The following is a 15,099-nucleotide window of genomic DNA, read 5'->3' as shown; positions in this document are numbered from 1 at the left end:
TGTGTAAACGTAGACTACCTCTATCAGGCCCATAAAAACCTTCATACTTTTTTTTTTTGCGATTCAACATCTACAGTTTTTTTTTTTTTTTTTAAGAAAAGGAGAACATACTTATTAAAGAAAAAAATAATACCAAAAAAGGGGCGTGTATAATCCTCTGCGTGCGCGCGCGTTTTACTGCGTTGAATGATCAGGAAGCTGAACTGTCTCGGGACGAAGCCTTTTGCGTTTCCTGAGGCGACCAAATGGGCACTTCTCATTTTCATTACTACGAAACATTTCGCAACTGAACCCTTTTAGGTTAGAAGGGTGAAATAGAGCAGAATAAATAAAATCAGACGTACATTGAGCCGCATACGACGCATAATACACGTTATTCCTCCGTCGCGTGCTCGCAGCGCCTCTGCTCGTGAGCTCGCGCTAATCACATCTGACTAGCCTCTCAGGTGAGTCTCTTTATACACATTTTAACACTATATCACTATTTTATCAATATTCTCTGCAGGTGTGTCTCCTTAAAATGTTGTGTGTTATTTTGTTGATATTGTGTCTGGTTTTGCGCGATTTGTGCCGTTTCAGATTAGCAAAGGGGCTAATGTTAGCATAGCGGCTAACAGTAGAAATGTAATATGACTTGTAATATTCTGTATTTTGGAGCATAAAAAGGCGACAAAATGTGATTGAGTTATTTAACTTGCAAAACCCAATACAATTCCTTTTATTGTTCATCCAGATTATGTTTTTGTTTTTCTGAACACGTTGAGGGTGATGCAATTTATTTCTGTAAATATTCTGTAAATCAATATTTTGTTATTAAAACACACATGAGCGAGGATGGCTGCAGATGATGATCGTGTCAAGTCGGAGCTGCATTTCTATTGTGATTGCATTATCCTAATTTCATTCCTTTTCACCCTTAACACGAAAGAAGTGAAAATGAAAGTGTTTTGAAATACGTCTTATAAAATGGCCATTTTTTTTCGCTGTTTATTGGCTTTTGCATTGAGAAATTACCATATAAACGGATCTGAAGAAAAATAACGTTAGTGTTTTCCACAATTTCTCTATCTAGTGAGCTGCCTATCTAGACAGCAAAACAATACCTAGTCTGTAGTCACTTGTTTGAAATATTTCAAAACCTAATAAAATGTCTATTGAACTTCCCTTATGGTGCTTATGGAGTCTAAAGTGGCTAGGTAGACAACTCAATATGTTTTGAGACTCAGCCAGTGAATGTGCTCTGTACTGATGATTGCATCAATGCAAATGTTTTTTCCCAAGTATTTCCTGACTAGATTAGTATCTAGCTACACTGGTTGAGCTGGACTGCCTCTTACACTAAATGACTTGGTGATAATTGTTTGGCATTGGCAGCAGCTTTTCCTGTTCTGCTTTGACCCCCGATGCAAATACACAGGCATACGCATACAAGTCTTTCATACTGGAAGACACACCTTGTGTATCCCACACCGAAGAATGTTGCGTATCAATTAACTTAGGCTACTCATGTTACAAGATAAATGCACTGGAAAACCAGACTTTGTGATGTTAACCACTCGTAGAGTAGCCTAATTGTTTGACCAGCTTATGCAAGCAATTTTTGCTATATATTCTTTTCAGAAACTGCTCAGTCCTTTGTATGTTTTGCAAATGTACTGGCTGTATATTCACTCTTGTATTGCAAATGACTTCTGCATAATTTGCATAATATTAAAAGGAAGTTTGAATGTTTAAGGATCTGAAACTATTTCACCCATACTTTCCAGCTCGTTGAATCTGTTTGGCTCTCATCTTTGTCCTTATCTGCTGCATAGTTTCAGGGTTTTTGTTGTTGTTGTTGTTGTTGTTGTTGTTAATATTTGATTTATCTGGTCAGCACAAACAGAATAAATTCGTAGTGGGTCAAGGTAAAAGAAACCCTGATGGTAAATGTTGATCAGTTAGGAAATCAGGTGCAGATGTTTGAAGATAAATAGTGTGTTGTTTTAGTTGCATCAGTTACCGTAAACTGGAATTTGTTTTGGCAGGTGCCCGTGTTCAATACTAATGTAGTATACTGTGGAGAGATAGCGGTAATCATTAATCATTGTCAGCAAGGCCCATAAATATTACTGTGTTGAAAAAAAAAAAATTTGACAATGCCTAAAACAAAGATGTCAATAAAATTACAACCATATAGATCTCAGAACGGCTTATATAAAGCATTTATATTAGGGCTACTAATGATTGTGATAAGAGTCCGCTGTCAGTACTTTATATATATATATATATATATAAGGATAGTCATCTTTCTCTTAAATTAATGCATGACCTGAAGGATTTTCAGAAATATATTTAGTAAATGTTTCAAATAAATATTTTTTGCTACTGCAAAGTCGCTCATCAATAAAAACAAAACAAAAGATTCTATTGATTGCAGCCCTATTGCATATAATGGCATAAATAACAGTAATTGTAATTATAAGTATTTCATTATTGAAAAAATATAAAAAATGAAAAGTTCTACATATCAGTTATCGGCACTTATAATAGTAGTCTGTATCGGTCAGTCTCTGTTTTGCACAACAAAAAGATAATTGAGATGTAATGCCTTTGTTAAACTAAGTGTTTTTTTGGGGGGGGGGATTTTAATTGTTTTTTTTTTCCTTTTTAGGGGACTTTTCTCCATAGTCCTACATTTGTTTTATAATGGTATACTATGCGAGTGTGATAGCCTTGTGTTCATGTGATTCCCATTTCAGGTCTAAAGATACTGTGAGCACAGAGATGTCCAAGCCCCCGAATTCTGCTTCTCGGTCCCGTTCCAGGTCTAGGACTAGATCACGGTCCTACTCACGATCTCACTCGAGGACTCGCTCCCGCTCTAGATCCAGAAAGCGTCGCTACAGGTAGGCAAATTTAATAGATTTCAGCCACTTCCTTTACAACAAATTGACGATTGAATGGCATTGTAAATGAGAAGTCTGATTTTAAGACTGACATAACTCAGTTTAAAAACAGCTGCATTAGAGAGCTTTATCCTGCTCTTGAAATAGTCATTTAATATTAAAATAGCACTGAGATGAGAGACCATTTTTTCCTGAAGGTTGCTTCTCCTTTTCTAAGTGTTTCTCCTCTAACAGCCCACACTTTTTTTTTTGTTTTTTTACGTGTCCAGTAAGAGTTAGTTTAAAAACAGTTTCCTTTTGTCTGGTGTGTCTACCTCTTTCCACTGCATGTGGATTAGCATGTGTCTTCCACAATCCTGCTATGCTGATCGATTAACGTTATTCTTAATAATCAAAAAGCGCAAGTGGTAAGGCATTTTCCTGTTAGTGAATGTTTGGTTTAGTGACTGGTAAATTTGGGCCACAGTGCCTATAGCAAAGGTTGTATTGCCACCATGTTTAGGTAATGAATTCAAGTTGCAGTTCCATTTATAGGAAATTTCCATAAGCAACTTTAGAAGATGTGATGAAGGCATAATCTTTTATTCTGTGGTAAAAGGTGTTGTAAGAATTGCATCAGTTGTGAAATTCAACAGGAAGTGATTTAACACTTTTTAAACATTTTGCTCATTGCAAAAACCCAAGAAGTGAATTGTTCCATTTGTATGAATTTTGATTCTGTAGCGCCATCATGTGGTCATGAATCATAACTGCATCTTTCTCTTTTTTCTCTAATTTTGCTTTAATCCTCTTTCTGTGCTTTGCATCTTCCTCTTTTCTTTTAGTTCTAGATCAAGATCCCGTTCGCACAGCAGGGAGAGGAACTATCCTTCTAGAGATTTCCAGGGCAATCGTGGTTATAACCGTGGTTATAACCGTGGCTACCGGAGGCCCTTTCAGTACAACCGGGGCAGAGGGCGTGGCTACTTCCCACGAGGGAACTATTATCGAGGTGGGAGCAACTATGGTTACCGTTCCAACCATGGTTCCAACTGGCACGGCCATAGAGATCAGCAACAGCCGTACGACCACTCGTACAGCCCTAGGAGGGGGCGCTCGCGTTCCCACACACCACGGAAAAGATCACCAAGCCGAAGCCATTCACGTCATTCCGGTAAATCTTCCTCGGGGCGTTCCAGACGTTCCAGCTCCTCCTCCCGCTCCTCGTCCCCACGACGACGCAACTCAAGTGCGGGACGACCTCATGCCAAAGAAGCCAAAGGAAGGGCTTCACCGGGTGAGAACAAGGGAGCCAGCAAGGAAGCATCCAAGCCTACGGGAAACAGCCCAGAGGAACCCAGTAGTAAGTGGGAAGGCCTATCTGACTACGATGGCAGTCCCAAACGCAGAGCTGCATCTGCTGGGAGTCAGTCAGAGGTTAAAGTGTCCCTTTCTGGAGGTTCCGGCAACGGTGGTCCACTGTGGCGAAGCATTGGCCCTGCCAGTAAAAGTCCACCGGCAAAGACGTCAAGTTCGTCAACACCAACTGGCTTTGGGTTCTTCACAAAAGACGACCCGAAGACAGAAGACAAATCGGCCTCCATCTCAACTGCTTTCAAAAAGTATGTTTTTGATTTTGGCTTTTGGATGTTTTCCCTCTCTTTCTTTTGTCCTCCAGGCAGTTTTTAATCAATCATCATTCTCTCAAATGTGTTTAGTCCTTGTACAGCAACAAAGATCCTTGGAAGAATAGAGCTTATAATGGAAACCAGCTAATTTCAAAGTCAAATGTCACAAATGGGCCTTTACCTGTGCTATGAGGTTGTTTGCAATCCCATAATTTAGGAGATAAAGTTTTATTGATGTAAGTATGGAAAAAAAAACTCCATCTTGGTTAGTCGTGTCTGCATTGCTAAAAGGTTGATCCATAATTGTGCGCATGTCTTAATTGTTGTTGTAAGTAGGCTTTCTTGTTTTGCTGTTAAAGGTTAGTGCCAACTGGTTTGAAAATGTGAATGTTTTCTAATACAGTCTGCTCCTTAATAATAATTAACATGTGATCGTCCACCTCAGGTTTTTGGCAGAAAAGAAAAAGCCCTTATCAGACAGGGATAACGGAAGGGGTGAGTCTTTAAGCTTGGGCGACGCTGACAGCGAAAAGAGCGGCAGTAAGTCGAGGAGCATGTTCGAAGCGTCCGAGTCTGGCTACGACGGCTCAAAGACTGACAAAGGACTTCCTTTTCTGGATGCCGAGGAAGAGGAGTATCGCCAGGAAATGAAAGACAGGAAGACTGAGGAAGAATCCAAGTATAAAGAAAAAACCATTGTCACGATGCGGGGCTTAACCGAAGAACGTTTCGGGAAATGGGACGACTATCTGGCCAACAAAGATGTTGAAGAGGATCTGGATGAGGAGCTTTATCGCAGTCGGAAGCATGCTTCTAGAAAAGAAGAGAAGGCCTCCAAGAAGAAAGAAAAGAAAAAAAGCAGGATCAGTCCATCCGCTCCATCTCCATCTAATGCGTCAGAGAATAGAGGCAGGCCACTGTTTCCAGCTGGAAGAGAGGCCTCGCCCCCAGCTAAATCCTCAGGGAAGAAAGACCCACACTTTAATTTCAGTATAAAGGCATTCACTGATGGTGGAGAAAGGTATACATTTTAAAATCTAAAAACATTTTTTTTAAATGTATGACAACTGGATACATGTGTATGACTCCACTGCTTTCCCTCAGCTCAACAGGTCCATTAGCTAAAGAAAGACATTTGTCACGGGATCTTGTGCACCCTGGTAAAAAAGATCATGAGGAGTTTCGCTCGATCTTCCAGCATATTCAGTCCGCTCAGCTTCGCAGGAGCCCTTCAGAGCTATTTGCTCAACACATAGTCACCATAGTACATCATATTAAAGGTAATACCAGTCCAATCTAGTGGTTATGTGCAATTTTACATTTTAATTCTGCACTTTGTGCTTTGAGGTGCCATTTTTCTTTGTGAAATATGGAGAATTTTTGAATTTATTAAAATGGTGGCATGAAAGAAATTTTCTTTCTCTACTCTCTTGTAGCTCAACATTTCAAGTCATCCGGGATGACTCTGAATGAGCGATTTGGAATATACCAAAGAAAAGCTGCAGAGCTGGAAATGATGAAGCCGAGAAAGAGTCCTGAGATCCACAGGTACGTGTATTTGCACTCATTCGTGTATCTTATGGTTTAGATGCTTTCTTCCTCTCATCCTTTCTTAATATATATATATTTGTTTGCATGTTCTTTTACAGGCGAATCGATGTGTCTCCCAGTGCTTTTAAGAAGCACTCTCACCTGTTTGAGGATTTCGAAGAGAGCAGCTACAAGGTGACACAGCGTTTTCAAATCTGAAATTCCTGCCCAAATGTGTACCAACTGAAACTGCAGAAATGTGCTATGAGGTGTAAAATGCTAATGCACAAGAGCCCCAATCTCAATCTTGTATTACTGAGCGTTACGCTCTCACCCTCCAGAGTTTGTCGTATGATTAATCGTGGGTACATACTTGCCCAAACAAAATGGCTAAACAAAAGGAAGTGAAAATTGATCCTGTGTCCAAGCCTTTCACTGGACCGCTAACCAATGCAATAGTAAGTATATCTCCTCAAAAATGTGTTTATGAAAAAAAAGTGAGGCTCAGTACTAATCAGTATTGGGAAAGCATGGAGCATGCTGCTTTCCCATGAGATCTGTGCGTTTTTGTTTTGGTTCGTTTATGTCACATGTCTTGATAGACGTCTGTCACATTTTCAGTGGGTGTCGAATATATTATGTTCACATTATGTATTAAAATTGCACATATTTCATTGGTTCCATCACAACTTGGCCAAAATCAGCCAAAACTGTAAAGTCATAGAGGGTGACTAAAAATGAGGATTGAATTTGAGGTTATTCCTAAAAATGACCAATAGATGGAGTATTTCAGCTGGGTTTTGACTGTCATTGTCATAAGCATCTGCCATTTCAGTGTGAGACAAATGTTCTCTATCTCTTCTTTTTGTGTTTAGTTTAATCCAAAATTTAATAACATATTAATTAAAATAATGTTAAAGGGTTAGTTCACTCAAAAATGATTTTATCTTTCAAATCTATCAGATTCTCCCACATGCTCTTTCTTTGCAATGGAAGTGAATGAGGATGAATGCTGTGTCAAGTTGCAGCAATCGCATGAAAATAGTCCAAACAAAGCAGTCAACCTTCACTTTAATTGTTTGGAATAGAGCATGCTGGAGATTCTGCTGAACATCATCATCTGTGAAAAAGACAGTTATGGATTTGTAATGACTTAAATAAATTAATACAATTTTATTTTTGGACTGAACTATCCTTTTAAACCATATATTTCAACACAAAATAAAGAAACGTGTACATTTAGTTGTTTACACTGTATTGATTCAGAAATCAAATGTATTAATTATTATGGACATTATTGTGTCTCCACAGGATCATGGTAAAAAACATGAGGGCGAATCTTTGGACCTTCGTTTGGCTATTGAGCGCCGTAAAAAGGATCCTAAACGAGAGGGGGGAAAGAGTTCAGCTGGCTCACGCACGCCCAGTCATGAACTCTCCCCTGACAGATCCTCCAAACACAAGAAATCAAAGTATGTTAAAGATGTCCTATTCTTTCCGATGAAAAATATTTGAATAGAACTTGATTTCTGTGCCTGGGTCTTATTGTCTCCGTTTACTGGTGATGATTTGTGGCTGAATGTTGATTTAACTTGTCAGTTTTATTTACAGACAGTGGAACACTTTATTCATATCTAAAACCATGTTTGGAAGGCAGCACTGTATTATTCTTCAAACATTCTATTTTTAATGTTCTATATTTTAATTCCTGTAATTCTCTAGTTCTAATGTTCTATTTCAGCTTAACGTACAGACTCACTTTAAATTTTGTATATAGTTTGAGCCTTACATGTGTCTATCTATCTATCTATCTATTTATCTATCTATCTATCTATATATATATATATAAAATTTTATTAGGGATGGGCATGTTTGTCAATTTCTCATTTCGATCACTGATAGGTCTCAGGCCTGTCCGTCATGGAGATAATGAAAATATTTTAAGACTGTTACAAAAATGTTGACAAATAAAAACACAAATTAATGTTGACAAATAAAAATAAAGATAATGAAAATATTTTAATACTGTTAGGAAAATTAATCTTGACAAATTGATGCATCATAATCTTGCATTTTTTCTAGTCATATGTTCAGTCAAACTGCTAGATTATGATGCATCAATGTTTTTGAAAAAGAAACTGACCGTCTCTGCATTTGAGCTGAAACTCTGAATAAACATCACCCTGCAGCGATTTGCTAGAGAGTTAATAAACTTAACCAAACGCATCCTATATTAGATTAATCTGATATATAGCCCTACCCCCTGTTACAACTTACATCTGCACAAAAGGACACGAATGCACACATGAGGTTTGCACCGTGCTAGTTTGAAAGGGTAACTCGATCCCATTGTGGATTCGCTCTTCCCTTAACGCTGATACACGGGCAACTAAGGGTGCTTTCACACTTGCCTCGTTTGCTGCAGTCTAATGCTAACCAATCAAGACCTCAGGTACCGCCAAAAATGCTGTGATTAACCAATCAGAAAAAAAGACAAATATATTCTTTTAGTCAGGGCAATCATTGTTTTCATGATCAATCGTCGCTGTCACATTTGAGTACTTGTGCCCATCCCTGATATACGCATGCATGTATGTATGAACAATGCAAGTCATTTTTCTTAAATTATGAATGTTTTGGCTTACCGAATTGGGATTTGACATTTTATTGAATTTACTTGCATACTTAATTGCAATTTGTTTTTGTTTTTTTCTTCTTTTTAACTTTATAATGCAAAGATGGTGTCATGTTGTGTGTCTATTCTCATACTCGTCCAACAGATGGCAAAGCAGCTCTGACGTGGCTTTTAATTTCCATCGAATCATAGCCTAAAACCTTAGTCTAAGTTTAACACTCGTTCTTTTGCTGCCTTTCAAGCACTACTATCTCTTTTGGGAAATGCAAATATATTCATTCATGTCATCTTTATCCTCATATTCACCTCAGTGAACCTACTGATCATCATTGTTGTAGAATCGCTTCTATTACAGCGTTTGCTTTCGGCTATTCTATCATTTCAAAACATGCATTAATCACAGAATCATTTCGCAGTCACTCAATAGACTATTTTTTACTCTGTTCTCCCTCATTCTAAAGGAAAAGCAAGAAGAAGCGTGAGCGCTCACCCTCCTCCTCCTCATCTTCCTCCTCCTCTCCCTCTCCTCATCCATACAGAGGAAAAGAGTACCATCCGGAGGAGCACATGGAAGGAGGAGGGGGTTTTAACAAGGCCCGCCTGGGGTCACGGGAGTTTCCCGGGCCCATGGAGCGAGGCCCTCGGGACTATGAGGGCCACATGGACAGGGGTTATGAGAGAGGCAGAGGAGGATACGACCGAGGAGGATATGACAGGGGTCGTGGGGGTTACGATCGGGGATTTGTGAGTATTCTACAGTTCTCGTGACATTGATTATGTGATAATTATTGATCATTGATGAGGTACAGATGGAATTTGTTTATGCAGTTATCACTGCTTACTGTCGAGCTTTGTTCCTCGCTGGCTTCATTCCCAATCCTGAGTGTTTTCATTTTCAGAGAAAGAGTCTGATGCTAGCATGTTGCTAAGCTATCATAAATAAGCCTAATCTGAAATGTTGTCTTGGTAGGCAGCGCACTATATTTTAGCAGCACAATACGCTTGCTAGGAACGTTTTTTATTTTTGCGACTATTGTTTTACACTGTTGGATTATAAGATAACAAACTGGTATGATTTTAAAACAGTTTAATCTGAAACCAACATCTTTTATCCCAATAATTATTTATGTGTAATAAGTGGTATAACTGTACTGTATCCCTTAAATGTCCGTCTAGTTTGAATTTGGCGCGCTAACAACTTCTCTCCGCGGAAGCAAGTTTATTCTGAGATAACCGGCTGGATGTACATTATCCTTTACTTATTCCATTGCACAGTTTGACTAATTGTATATAGAACTACTTTTGGTTTATTAATCCATTCCAAAATGTGCCAAATTCCGAGACTTTCCGCGTTATACAGTAAATTCCATTTTTACAACTGGATTCTGTAATTCCGCCTGCTTTTGTATTTGTGGCACAATGATCCTGAAGTTGTCTCCTCATATATCAGTTGATCTGTGCTTCTCTTGTATTTGCAGCCCAGAATGAGAGGAAGAGGATGGAACCGAGGAAATTACCCTGGCAACAACACCAATAACAACCCTCCAATTATGGGCGGCCCTTCACGCCCCCCGGAGGAAGAGTGGGACCCCGAATACACCCCCAAGAGTCGGAAGTACTTCCAGGTGTGATTACTAGCTTTGATCTCAGATACACGCGCCCCCCCCTAAACTTTACGCTAAAAGCAAAAACTGGTGGTTGGTTGCTTCGCATGTCACTCAGACAGTCTCTTCCTGTATAAGTGCGCAATTTTGGGACAGAATAAGCTGCATGGTGGCCAATAGGAGAGTTTCAATTTACTTCTCTCTCGTCTAACTGCAGCATGACGACCGGGACAAGGAAGGGGAGATGAAGTGGGTGGACACTCGGGGGCGCGGCAGAGGCAATTTCCCCCGCAGCAGGGGCACCTTCATTATTCGCAAAGGCGGCGGCAGCCCCAAGTGGACCCACGACATGTTCCAGGGCAACGCTGAAGAGGGAGAATTGGGAGATGGAAGCTCAGAGCACAAAGATGACGAAAAGTCTGGGGAAAGCCCTACTTCCAAGCCATAGAGGGATCAGCAACCATTTGTGTCTGTTCTCCTCTACCGTCTCTAACTCAACGAGAGCCCTCGTGAGAAATGCATCCTCGTGTGTTCAGGTGTTGGACTGTGAAGCCCCATACGGTAGAGCCATGTCGTTTAGCATCACACAATCTGCTACTTTTTCAGTTTTTGACGTTTTCGCTTGTTTTCGAGGTTGTGGGGGGTGATGATTTGAAGGAAAAAATTCAGTCATTCATAATTGATTTTCGTTTAAAAAGTGCAATAAAAAATCGGTGCACTTGTGCCTTAGATTTAACTAGTTTTATGATTCCTTTTTTTTTTTTTTTTTGATCATTTCTGCCAGTAGATTTTCCCCTTTATATGTTTGGAATTGCATGTAAATTCATTCATTTATATTTCTTCCCATTTTATTTTATAATGTCATTGGTGTACGGTTCAGTCTTATTGGAGCATATCCCTTGCGGACCAATACACTGTGTACTGGGCCGATTTTCTCCAGAAAAGTCTCTGTTAAAAATGTACAGATTAAGATTGTCCTTGTCCTAACAAATGGGTTCTCAACTATATTTAACGTCCAATTTAGTTAATTTTCTTCCCTTGAATGATGCCACTAATGACTTAAAATAGTCTAATTACTTTGTGAAGTTTAAAAAAATAATAATTCTTTTTTTCTATTTTGAGCAAAAAAATCTTGTCAGTTTTAGATCATTCATCTGATTTTAAAGTGTAGATAATAATAGAAACATGCAAGACGAAGCTTGTAATGAAGCATTTATTGCATTGTGTTTAAACTATCAACCAAAATGTAAAATAGTTCATGCTGCATGTGTTTAGATCATGTGGTTTTTCTTCCATTGATCTCTGTATGCTGCACTGTTCAGTTGTGTTGTAAGGATACTCTGGGGGACTGACTGCTTTCTTTAATCCTGCTTTGTGATGACATTATACTGTAACGCTGTGACGTTCTGTTAACATTTACAAACTAATTCAGTGCTTTCAGTCTCCATGGTGAATTTGAAATAAAGCCCGTCCTCTGTTTTACACGGAATCTTTTCTTTCGAGTTGCCTTGGTCTTGTAAGACACATCGGTTATAACAGCTGCTCTCAACAGCTGGTGCCTTTTAGTGAAGAGCCTTTATGATGAGGTTCAGCTGTAGTACTAGTAGTTATACAATGTCATGTGAGCATTTGGTGATTAAAATCTCATGTTGCAGTGCAATACAGTTACTGTTTTGTTTTTTTAAACATTTTAAGTGTCAGGGTGTCCATTCATGCTCCTGCAGAGTTTCACTCTAACCTGCTCGAACACATCTGCCTGGAAGTTAATTCGCTGGTTCAGGTGTGTTTGATTAGGATTGGAGCTAAACTCTGGAAGAAGGTTGCCCTCCAGATGCAGGATTGGACACCCCTGATTTACAGCAAGTATATTGCATTTAAAGGGATAGTTCACCCAAAAATGAAAATTCGGTCATTTACTCACCCTCAAGTCGTTCCAAACCTCTAAGACTTTTGTTCATCTTTGAGACACAAATGAAGATCTTTTTGATGAAATCTGAAATGTTTCTGTCCCTCCATTGACAGCAACGCAACTGACACTTTGACGCTTCAAAGAGTTTGTGCAAGAAAAAACCTCATTGGTTCTTGCGGAAGCTCAAACGTGCTGAGTAACACGAGAATAAACCTCATTGGTTCTTGTTGAAGCTCAAACGTGCTGAGTAACACGAGAATGAACCTCATTGGTTCTTGCGGAAGCTCAAACGTGCTGAGTAACACGAGAATGAACCTCATTGGTTCTTGCTGAAGCTCAAACGTGCTGCGTAACACGAGAATGAACCTCATTGGTTCTTGCGGAAGCTCAAACGTGCTGCGTAACACGAGAATGAACCTCATTGGTTCTTGCAGAAGCTCAAACGTGCTGCGTAACACGAGAATGAACCTCATTGGTTCTTGCAGAAGCTCAAACGTGCTGAGTAACACGAGAATGAACCTCATTGGTTCTTGCTGAAGCTCAAACGTGCTGTGTAACACGAGAATGAACCTCATTGGTTCTTGCTGAAGCTCAAACGTGCTGTGTAACATGAGAATGAACCTCATTGGTTCTTGCGGAAGCTCAAACGTGCTGAGTAACACGAGAATGAACCTCATTGGTTCTTGCTGAAGCTCAAACGTGCTGTGTAACACGAGAATGAACCTCATTGGTTCTTGCGGAAGCTCAAACGTGCTGTGTAACACGAGAATGAACCTCATTGGTTCTTGCGGAAGCTCAAACGTGCTGTGTAACACGAGAATGAACCTCATTGGTTCTTGCGGAAGCTCAAACGTGCTGAGTAACACGAGAATGAACCTCATTGGTTCTTGCGGAAGCTCAAACGTGCTGAGTAACACGAGAATGAACCTCATTGGTTCTTGCGGAAGCTCAAACGTGCTGAGTAACACGAGAATGAACCTCATTGGTTCTTGCGGAAGCTCAAACGTGCTGAGTAACACGAGAATGAACCTCATTGGTTCTTGCTGAAGCTCAAACGTGCTGAGTAACACGAGAATGAACCGCATTGGTTCTTGCTGAAGCTCAAACGTGCTGTGTAACACGAGAATGAACCTCATTGGTTCTTGCGGAAGCTCAAACGTGCTGCGTAACACGAGAATGAACCTCATTGGTTCTTGCGGAAGCTCAAACGTGCTGCGTAACACGAGAATGAACCTCATTGGTTCTTGCGGAAGCTCAAACGTGCTGCGTAACACGAGAATGAACCTCATTGGTTCTTGCGGAAGCTCAAACGTGCTGAGTAACACGAGAATGAACCTCATTGCTTCTTGCGGAAGCTCAAACGTGCTGTGTAACACGAGAATGAACCTCATTGGTTCTTGCGGAAGCTCAAACGTGCTGTGTAACACGAGAATGAACCTCATTGGTTCTTGCGGAAGCTCAAACGTGCTGCGTAACACGAGAATGAACCTCATTGGTTCTTGCGGAAGCTCAAACGTGCTGCGTAACACGAGAATGAACCTCATTGGTTCTTGCGGAAGCTCAAACGTGCTGCGTAACACGAGAATGAACCTCATTGGTTCTTGCGGAAGCTCAAACGTGCTGCGTAACACGAGAATGAACCTCATTGGTTCTTGCGGAAGCTCAAACGTGCTGCGTAACACGAGAATGAACCTCATTGGTTCTTGCGGAAGCTCAAACGTGCTGAGTAACACGAGAATGAACCTCATTGGTTCTTGCGGAAGCTCAAACGTGCTGTGTAACACGAGAATGAACCTCATTGGTTCTTGCGGAAGCTCAAACGTGCTGAGTAACACGAGAGTGAACCTCATTGGTTCTTGCTGAAGCTCAAACGTGCTGTGTAACACGAGAATGAACCTCATTGGTTCTTGCTGAAGCTCAAACGTGCTGTGTAACACGAGAATGAACCTCATTGGTTCTTGCTGAAGCTCAAACGTGCTGAGTAACACGAGAATGAACCTCATTGGTTCTTGCTGAAGCTCAAACGTGCTGAGTAACACGAGAATGAACCGCATTGGTTCTTGCTGAAGCTCAAACGTGCTGTGTAACACGAGAATGAACCTCATTGGTTCTTGCTGAAGCTCAAACGTGCTGCGTAACACGAGAATGAACCTCAATGGTTCTTGCTGAAGCTCAAACGTGCTGCGTAACACGAGAATGAACCGCATTGGTTCTTGCTGAAGCTCAAACGTGCTGTGTAACACGAGAATGAACCTCATTGGTTCTTGCTGAAGCTCAAACGTGCTGCGTAACACGAGAATGAACCTCATTGGTTCTTGCGGAAGCTCAAACGTGCTGCGTAACACGAGAATGAACCTCATTGGTTCTTGCGGAAGCTCAAACGTGCTGAGTAACACGAGAATGAACCTCATTGGTTCTTGCGGAAGCTCAAACGTGCTGTGTAACACGAGAATGAACCTCATTGGTTCTTGCGGAAGCTCAAACGTGCTGTGTAACACGAGAATGAACCTCATTGGTTCTTGCGGAAGCTCAAACGTGCTGCGTAACACGAGAATGAACCTCATTGGTTCTTGCGGAAGCTCAAACGTGCTGCGTAACACGAGAATGAACCTCATTGGTTCTTGCGGAAGCTCAAACGTGCTGCGTAAAACGAGAATGAACCTCATTGGTTCTTGCGGAAGCTCAAACGTGCTGCGTAACACGAGAATGAACCTCATTGGTTCTTGCGGAAGCTCAAACGTGCTGCGTAACACGAGAATGAACCTCATTGGTTCTTGCGGAAGCTCAAACGTGCTGAGTAACACGAGAATGAACCTCATTGGTTCTTGCGGAAGCTCAAACGTGCTGAGTAACACGAGAATGAACCTCATTGGTTCTTGCTGAAGCTCAAACGTGCTGAGTAACACGAGAATGAACCTCATTGGTT

The 15,099-nt window shown here is 40.6% G+C and overlaps 1 protein-coding gene across 1 annotated transcript; it reads left to right on the top strand.

Annotated features, from left to right (window-relative positions):
* Nucleotides 1-161: 161 nt before the first annotated feature.
* On the top strand, nucleotides 162-11,746 carry thrap3b (thyroid hormone receptor associated protein 3b). The gene is made up of 11 exons (XM_081377489.1): nucleotides 162-446; nucleotides 2,742-2,888; nucleotides 3,713-4,489; nucleotides 4,941-5,516; nucleotides 5,600-5,775; nucleotides 5,932-6,043; nucleotides 6,145-6,220; nucleotides 7,337-7,497; nucleotides 9,122-9,404; nucleotides 10,139-10,285; nucleotides 10,482-11,746. The coding sequence occupies exons 2-11, from the start codon at nucleotides 2,767-2,769 to the stop codon at nucleotides 10,710-10,712; spliced, it is 2,661 nt and encodes an 886-aa protein (XP_081233615.1). The 5' UTR covers nucleotides 162-446; nucleotides 2,742-2,766; the 3' UTR covers nucleotides 10,713-11,746.
* The last annotated feature ends 3,353 nt before the right edge of the window (nucleotides 11,747-15,099 follow it).

Source organism: Scardinius erythrophthalmus (assembly GCF_964197995.2).
Source record: "Scardinius erythrophthalmus genome assembly, chromosome: 10".
Taxonomy (NCBI): domain Eukaryota; kingdom Metazoa; phylum Chordata; class Actinopteri; order Cypriniformes; family Leuciscidae; genus Scardinius; species Scardinius erythrophthalmus.
The sequence above is the reverse complement of the archived record's forward strand: the minus strand, read 5'-3'. Positions and strand labels throughout refer to the sequence as shown.